The sequence below is a fragment of the Fulmarus glacialis genome, unplaced genomic scaffold (assembly GCF_000690835.1).
Source record: "Fulmarus glacialis isolate BGI_N327 unplaced genomic scaffold, ASM69083v1 scaffold24737, whole genome shotgun sequence".
NCBI lineage: Eukaryota > Metazoa > Chordata > Aves > Procellariiformes > Procellariidae > Fulmarus > Fulmarus glacialis.
The window spans coordinates 1-8807 of record NW_009225469.1 but is presented as its reverse complement, the minus strand read 5'-3'; the positions used below and the strand labels follow the sequence as shown (position 1 = coordinate 8807).

The window sequence follows — 8807 nt, the reverse complement described above, 5'->3', positions numbered from 1 at the left end:
CCACTCTTTCTAGAGACTTCAAGCCAGCTGAGGTCACAAACAATCATATACAGATTAGAAAAGGGAAGGAGCTGGGGGGAGCAAAGGGGAGCCTTGTCTGACACACTGAAATAGGACACACTAAATTGCACTTAGTATTTCTTTAAAAGAAAAAATGGCTAAAGTAGTAAGCTTCAGCGAAATAGTAAATACAGGGGTGGTTAAAGAGTTTTTATTCAAATAAAGTCTTGCCCCAGGAGATGGAAGGAGATTCTTGAAATATGGAGATAGGATTTTACATGTGCTAAAAGCATCAGTGTGACAGTTTTTGAAAAAAAATTAAAAAGGGGGTGGGGGGGAAATACCTTCGTTGTTATACATGACAAAATAGCAACTAAATGTTTGCTTTGATCCCAGCGCATAAAGGGTGAAGCTTTTAGGCAAGGAGCGGCAGGTGATCTCAGCTCTTCTGCAAGTCCTAATGCTCCTAAAAGCCACTCTTCCAGTTTCTGTAATTGGGCATCAGTAGTTAATGTAGTATTGACTGCATTACATGCTCCTGTGCATCCTCTCACTAATGCCAATTGCATCACCTTGTACATTTACCATATTGCTTAGCCAATAGCTGTTAAAAGCAATCCAAATCATGAATCATATAGGAAACTTTTAGCAAGACACGACATCCAAAGGAGACAATTTACAGTTGAGTTAATCTGGGTACATTAGTGAGACATGGATTCAGGAAGACAGACCAATTTATGTTACTTTAGTTTTACCCTTTATTGCTTTGTATAGGCAAATGAATGGAAGGGCATGGAGTAAAAACAGATATAAAGGAGTCCTTTTCAAAACAGATCTCCATTCTGTGCAGACAGGTCAAAGGGTTTGAGACTGATGCTTGGTCCGGGCTTTCATAACCATAACAGGGTACTTACAGAAATCATTTTCCACAAAGGAGTATAAAGATAAATATATAATGGATTCTGAATAATGTTCAGTACCCACCCCCACTGCAAGTACATTAGGCAGAAACCAGGGTGCTCAACATTATCTAAGGCATGGCCTATCCACGAGTCACCTGCCCTCAGGAGTGCCGGGAAGAGGCTTTACACAAGGTCCCAGGTAGGTCTGCTCACAAGCTCTTCCAGGTGAGAACCCAAGCAGGAGTGTTCTGCAAAACACACCAAGGCTCACCGGCTCAGGCCAGTCCTCCACCCATAGATCTTTACCCTGTCACTCGTCAAGATACAGAAAGCACCACCTTCCTCTACCTGCATGACTCGAAGGGATTGCATCCTTCTGAAATGTATACCCATCTCTCTGGAACAGAAGGAAACGATACGAGCATTAAAGAGGTATTGGTTAACTCACATCAGCTACAAGGTAGAGCCAACCAGGAAACAAATTAGTAGCAAGTTCCCTCTGAAAAAGTACATTTTACAGAACAATTTCACACTGGATGCTTGACCAAAAGATGCATAGCAAATTGACATAGCACCTTTCTGCTTTTCTGATCAAGCTCAGTAGTGCCGGGAAACTAGAGGAGATGGGGGAAAAAGGACAGCTAGGGAAGTGTGCTGTTGCCTCATCTCCTATGGGTAGTGAGTAATTTGCAAAATTTTTGGAGGGGGAAGGAGAAGAAGAAGAAAAAAAAAAAAAAAAAAAAAAAAAAAAGAAGAGCAGTAAAGAGCAGTAAAGCAAATTTAGGGGAAGCAATGGCTCAACAGCCAAAAACTTTACAAAAGAAAAACCGAACTGAACTGCATCCTTAAATATTGAATTCTAAAATACTGGAAACTCTGGTGTTCTAAGCCTGGTTTAAAAATTATCATGATTGCCCTTTGAAAAGCTTCCAGAAGTCCCTTCGAAAGAGTTGCACATGCAGGGAAAATGCCAAAACAAAACATTTTCACTAGCTGATCAATTTAAACAGCTGTGGTAAAGCTGCAGCCACTGGCACCATCATTAACAATTTAAAGCATGGCTGCTTTTGTCTTCCTTCCCAGTTACATTCTCATTATGCCTTTTTATTTATTAGAAACACAGTCCTCCGGAATACATTTCTATATCTCAAATCCATAATAAACAGAGTAGGAACATCCCTGGCTTCCACTCAAATGGATGTTTACATTGGTGAGAGGGTTAATCGTTTAATTCTGGTCCAAGTTAACTGCAGTTCAGTCATGAATATGCAACAATCATCCACTTTTTCTTTAAGAAAAACTGTTGAAATCAATAGTTTAAAAAGAAGGCAAATATTACTTCACTGCCCAAATCACCCTTTCAGAGTTTGATTCTCATGCAAGGAACTCTGAACACTGGCATAAAGAATTCAGAAATATTCAATGAAATTTAAAAACCCTCTAAATTTGGACAACAGCATCCATTATCTGCTTTGATGTGCGATGTATGAAGAAACTAGTTTGCAAGAACATTCACTGGAAAGGAGAGTTGAGCATCTGTTTGCACAGATAGCACCCAACATCGCGCTTGAAAACTTGGGCTCGAGAGTCATCCTGTTGGAGGACAGAGAAAACACACACACTTACACACTGAGAATTAAAAAACAGTAGCTGCAGCGAATTGTTCTCAGACCATCTATTGGTTTAATTATGTTAATCTAATAGTGAACAACTTTCATTTTCAACCGCCCTTCCCTCCACCCCCAAGTCTTCAGTGAATAGGAGCTACATTCACTGAATAAATCATTCCCTGGCAACAGTTACGCACATTATTGAAGTTGGGGGCAGTGATTTCTATACGGTTTAAAACAATGTCTATGTATTCTAAATGATGACAGTTCTGTCCAATTTTAAAAAGATATAGACCCATTAGAGTTTTATAGTTCAGCATTTAGCAGCATCTGCAGTGCCTTTTTTATTCTTACACCGCAACACTTAATGCTTGATACCATTATTCTGACTTTGAATTGATTTCAAGTAAAATACCTTATTTGCCATAAACTTTCATATTCTTTACCTAAGTAAGACTCTTCACAGATGCAATCAGTCATAATGCTAAAAGAACAGTTTACCTTTAGCAGAAATGTAATAGTTCATGCTAATGACAGCGAAGCAAAACTCTGAGCAGCAAGCACATTTGCAAAGAGAGTAAAACCATCTCTAAACACAAAGCCTGAAAACCTTAAGAAAGCCTCCAAATGAAATCAATTAATCCTCCAACCATGATAAATTTCTTAACCATTTAAGAAACGTATTTCAGACTCTGCTGTAACCCTTTATCACCAGACCTAATGGATTACTTTATTAATAATGCACTGCTCTTAAAAGGAATTTTTCCGAAGATTCTACCGTAAGAGAGCATTTTCGGAATGGCTATGACAAACAGGCTGACATGTTCACATTGTATCTATTAAAGATAATAAAATTTAACACTAACTCCAAAGAAGACAAATTATGTTCCGCTGCCAGGGTATCAAGCAACCTTTCTACTTTATTAAACCAAAATTAGAGCAAACTAATTTCCAAGAACCAGCTTCTTCTTTTGCCCTATTACCCAAGCTGAAAAATGTTCCTACACTGCTTGAACACTTGTTATGTCAACCAGACAACCATCACATCTCACCAGCATCTGGGAAGGAAGAACAATGATACCCTATGCAGATGCCTACCCAGATCCTTCAGCTATCTAGTATGAGCAAACACTAAGAAGTATTTGATTGCCTGGCAGCCATACATCTATACAAAGTAGTTTGCTATTAGGCCCACTAACTCCTTTCACCCCTGTTCTTCCCATAGGATGAGTTTGCATTAAATAGAGATCTAAGTTATCAGTGCTCCAACTACAGTACCTTCCTTTTCTTGAAAAGGTTTAGGCAATTACTTTACTATCTCGCAGTACTCTCATGCCTCTGTATTTGCCATTTCCAGGAACAGGGGGCACCTCTAGGAAGACTACCTGTAGCTCCACACTTGGTCAGCTTTGGAGAACATTCCAAATTTTCTTTTTTTCTTCTTCTCCTTTCTGGCCAAACCAAGTCTCATGTTTATTCTGCTGCCAAGTGTGCTCTGGCCTTATTCAGATTCCTGCTTTTACAACCTTCTGCCTCCTCTTCATAAATATATTAATCCATTGCTGTACACTTGAGTCACAAAAGGACAGTCATGAATTAAAGCCAGACCAAACCTCTGAAATTACACCAAGACCACATGCGTCAAGATCAAGCCCTCAAAAAACCAACAGGTAACCCAGATAAATAGGTAAATACCGGGTCTTTGGTGACCTGAATCAAACATTCTTTGAATAAGCTGATGTCTGGGAAGACGGGTAGTGTTTCTTTCTAAATGGGAAGTTAGACAACGATGGACCACAGAGAAGGTCCAAGATAAAGGGACATAGGAGAAAAAAGGAAGGAAAAAGAAAAAAAAGAGAGGCAGCTTCAGGAATGTCAGGCAACAGAAAAATTCAGTTCCATGTCATGTGAGGAAAAAGCCAGCCTGCCATTTCCCCTCCTCTCTCTTTGCATGATTCTTCAACAGGTATATCTGAGAAAGGTATGTTAAAAAGAAATCAAAAGACATCAGCAGCACATAGAACAGCTCTTCTTCCTATATGGCACTATTTCATACTAGGCTTGTGCACAACCTGGACGTGCCTTATTTTTGTACATATAATGCTTTTTATCAACAAAAGCAGACTATCAGGACCTATCTTGCTGGAGGTAGATATCTCTCCGTATCTGTCTACCTATCTATAGGTACCCCCGTATGGCAGCTGCCATGCTCACTTGTGAAGTCGGCCCGAGCTCTGCTGTCCTGGCTAGGGCGCTGTGGCACCATTTCTGTAACTGCCATTATACAATTAATTTCACTGCTTTTCTAATTCCAAATGCTGCTTTTCTTTCCTTCTGTGCAGGTAAGATGGGCTGTTACACAACAGGGAACCCAACTGCTGCTACTAATCCAGTTTCAAATTACCTAATATTCATTGCCCTAAATGCCTCCCATCAACCTAAGACCCGTTCTCCAACCCCAATGCACAACCACCGAGTACCCGTGTTTTTCTTTTCATTTTTAAAGAAACTAAGGAAATTTTTTTAAAATAAAACCCAAGGTTTGTATACGCGTACACGTTAAACGGAGTCCTTCGATATATTATTAACTTGGCCTACTCTTGTGATCTATTTAATCAGAGTTCTGCTTGAAAACACAAAGGATCCGTGATTTGGGGTGCTACTGTCTATGCAAACATCGGGATGAACACACAGCTGATCAGTGTTTTTATAAGTGCACACATACTCAATAATTTGGTTGAAGGATACTATGTCTAGTTAACATAGTACAAGTTAGCTAAAAGGAAACTTTCACCCCCTACACACATAACAAAGAGCCATGATTACTATTAGTGCATTTCATACCATACATGCTGATTACCAGGCTGTGCTTCATTGTTAGCAGAGATTACAGCTGGGATAAGCTGCAGCTTTTTCCTAATTGCTATTATGATGACCGAATTTTTGTTTTGTGTCAAGCATTATTCACACATTATACTCCAAAATTTGATCCCTCCATGATGCATTATTGATTCCATGCAGGCAATCATACCGCAGCCAATGTGAAGAATTAATTTGGGCTATTCTACTTGATTTGCATTGCTCCATCATAGCAGAACATAGTTCTATAGGGAAACACAAATTGAAAAGGAAGATTTAACAATATGGAAAATGCTGCTGTCCTTTAAGAGAGATGTGTCCTAAAGAGGGGAAAAAACAAAAAACCCCAAACCCAGCACAACACGTGTGGTCCAGAAAGAAATAAGGTCAGTCAGTCAAATTCATCTTAGTCAGAGGAAGGTTACAAGAGTAGCCTTATGCCTCTAATAAAGTAAACTAGCTTGCTTCAACTTATATTGCCAAAGAAAACAACTGAACACCTCTGAGAGCGACACTGCTTCAAAGCCTTTGAAACCCTGTTAGCTTCATTTGTTTTCCCAGCATAAGCAATATTCAACCACTTAGCGTGTCTTTTATCCACAGTCCAGTCAACTGCAAAGCTGATCTAGAAGATGTGTAACAGATGCTTCACATCTACTTCTTTTTTTTTTAAACTCTACTGTGTTAACAAAGAAACTTATGAGATCTTAACAGAAATAAAGCCCAGGATTTATTTGACTTTTTTCCCTGAATAAGATTATTTCACAGTTTTAGGATGCCAACTTAATTAGCACAGAATAAATTCAGAAGGGCAAGACAACTTATACACAGGCACTGACCCCACATTGGTCAACCCTTAGTCAAAATTTGATCGAACCTGCATACAAGAGGGCACTGATAATGACACATTTCTGCTTGGTCTCACATTTTAAAGGTGTAAAATCTTTGTGAGAAGTCCATTCACATTTTTTCATTGTCCCAAGTGCTTCACATCAGAACGAAACAAAACCTCACATCCCATCCCAGAAACTAGATTCAAATTCTACACTCGTGAATAAACCAGAAATCAAATGAGATAAAGACCTCAAAGTGCTAGATGTAAAATATTGGGTAGCATTCCCCCCTCACCCTTTTTTGGGAGGCAAGGAGGTGAGAGAGAGAAGAGAAATTTCAGTAGAAGATCTTTGGTTAAAAGTGAGCATCCATCCATTATTTTCAATAATCAAGCCTTCTTTCCTAATTATTCTCCAGTACAGTATTAATTCAGTTTTAAAATACCAGAAGACAGATATGGGTCGGGGAACAAAAATCGTATCGCTCCAACTTATTAGCATTGGGCAGCTTTCAGTACTATTCACAATACATGATTAGCACCAATCTGACACAGGAAAGCAAGTGAATTACAAGGTTTTTTTTCTCATAAATATTTTAAAAAGCAATACATATATTCAAGTAAAATCAATGATACTGCCAAAATACTCCAATTTCTCCAAGCTCTTTGGCTCCCTGTGAAAAGCTGTTTCCTGTCTACAGTCTCGCAAATATTCAGTAATTTCTTCTACTTCCATATGACAACTGCCTATGACTTTTTTTTTTTTAACACTTAAAGACATTTCTGAAAAAAAATTTTAAGATCAGAGCATCCAGCAATACTCCCATTACACAGCACACGTCATCCATTAATAAAGGTGGAATGAAACAATGAGATAATAGCTACAAATGTGCATTAAAAGTTAAGATGTAGTTCCCACTTCCAATACACAAAGTGCCACCAAGGTGGAGGTCTTCGGCAAGAGGCAGCGCCATGAAGGAAGTCCATCTGGATGGCTACAGAAGCGTTCTGCTCTGCCGCAGTTTTAATCTTTGCTTGCAGTGTACAAGCTATGAGGGAAGACCTAAGCCACAAAGCAGCCTTAGAAAAACCTCAGTAAAAAGTTGTGATTAGACTTACCACATTCGTCCTAGAAACCACTGGTGACTGAGCAGTTAAGTTGCACGCCCTGGTAGGTAACGTGCAAAAGAAGGCATCAGGTCATTCAAACTACTAACTAACACTGCCTCTTATTCTTTGCATCAATTCATACCCCTTAGTCATCCTTGATAAGGACTAGTCGGCTTTAAAAAAATAACTATATGTGAAGTCCCAAAATAAGTCAAGCTCTCCTTCAGCTTCATTCATTAAATTACCTCCCAAATGAAGCTCCACTTCTGCCATTTAGAGAAGGGAGTAAATTCTTAGAATAAGCCAATGCTTTTTTGCCAGAGCAGCGTATTAGCTTATTGTCATTATGGTTATAGCTATGAAGAAAAGCTGTGAGAAACAGATATTAAAGGTGCACATTAAAGAGACCCAAATGACATGCAATGGAAAGGAAAGAAAATCTCAAAATTAGATTTACAATAAAAGCTGTTAAAATAAACAGGCTAAAATGGATATATTAGAGTAACTTGTAGAAAGAAAAATCTAAATAGATATAAAAAACCAAAATCAAGCTGTTTCTGCTATGTCCTTCAGCAAACAGAGCCTGGGGCAAACCCTTCTCGACTGGTTCGATCATGCCAGAGAAGAGAGATTAAAAAAAAAAAAAAAAAAAAGAGCAAGCATGCTTTTACCAACACAAGAGGAAAATATCAGCAGCTGAAAGCAGAGCACTCTGATATGCACAGCACACATCTGTTTCAAAACTATTTATTTCTACATTAGCAGCGCACAGAAGACACCAAGCACAGGCTTACACAATCTCAGCCCACCTACCGTCCTCCTTGTCCAGCACCATCATCTCCGCAATCAAGAAAAGTCCGGGGACAGATGCTTCTTCTCCAGCAGCCTCCGCTCAGGGGAGAAGAGAACAAGTCTCTGGGAACACAAATGAGCTACGGTACAGCTGATCGTCCTTTAGCAGCAAGTGAGCTCTAATTACCCAGTTGTCCAGCTTTTAACCTAGATTGCACTCAGTTAGAATTACACTCAGAAATAAAGCACTTTGCAGATACAAAAGCAGTCTCACCTACTTTTGTGCCTCAGAATTGCAAGGAACTAAAACTGCAATTTAGAAAGAAGGGGATCAGAGCTGTTTCTTTGGTTCTCACCTTCTAAATGGCTCAATTTACACAGTATAATCTATTTTAATGTAATTGCATTTGATAGCTCATAACCCTGGCTGTTGCAACTACACAGCTTTCAACCTTATAAAGTGTTTTCCCTTTGGATTTAAGCTGAATCTAAATCTAAAATTATATTCAGAGAGGGTAGAATACCTAAGCCCGACTACTGCTGCCTCTGTCTCTCAATTTGTGAGCTTTGCACACTTGCTATTGAATAAATGCACGTATTTCCCAGGGACCCCTCTCATTCTCCTGTCAGGCTTTCCTGGCGGACTGCAGCCTTCCCAGCTCAGCAGCACCACCTGCAGTCCGGCCCCGGCCCCGGCCCCGG

At 39.4% G+C, this 8807-nt stretch overlaps 1 protein-coding gene across 1 annotated transcript in view; it reads right to left on the bottom strand.

Moving 5' to 3' along the window:
- The window catches only part of LMO1 (LIM domain only 1 (rhombotin 1)), a 57344-nt gene extending 48660 nt beyond the window's left edge, over positions 1-8684 (bottom strand). Inside the window, exon 1 of the mRNA XM_009582494.1 lies at positions 8127-8684. Coding sequence (XP_009580789.1) covers positions 8127-8151 — 25 coding nt within the window. The 5' untranslated portion in view covers positions 8152-8684. The remainder of the gene's footprint in view (positions 1-8126) is intronic.
- Between the last annotated feature and the right edge of the window lie 123 nt (positions 8685-8807).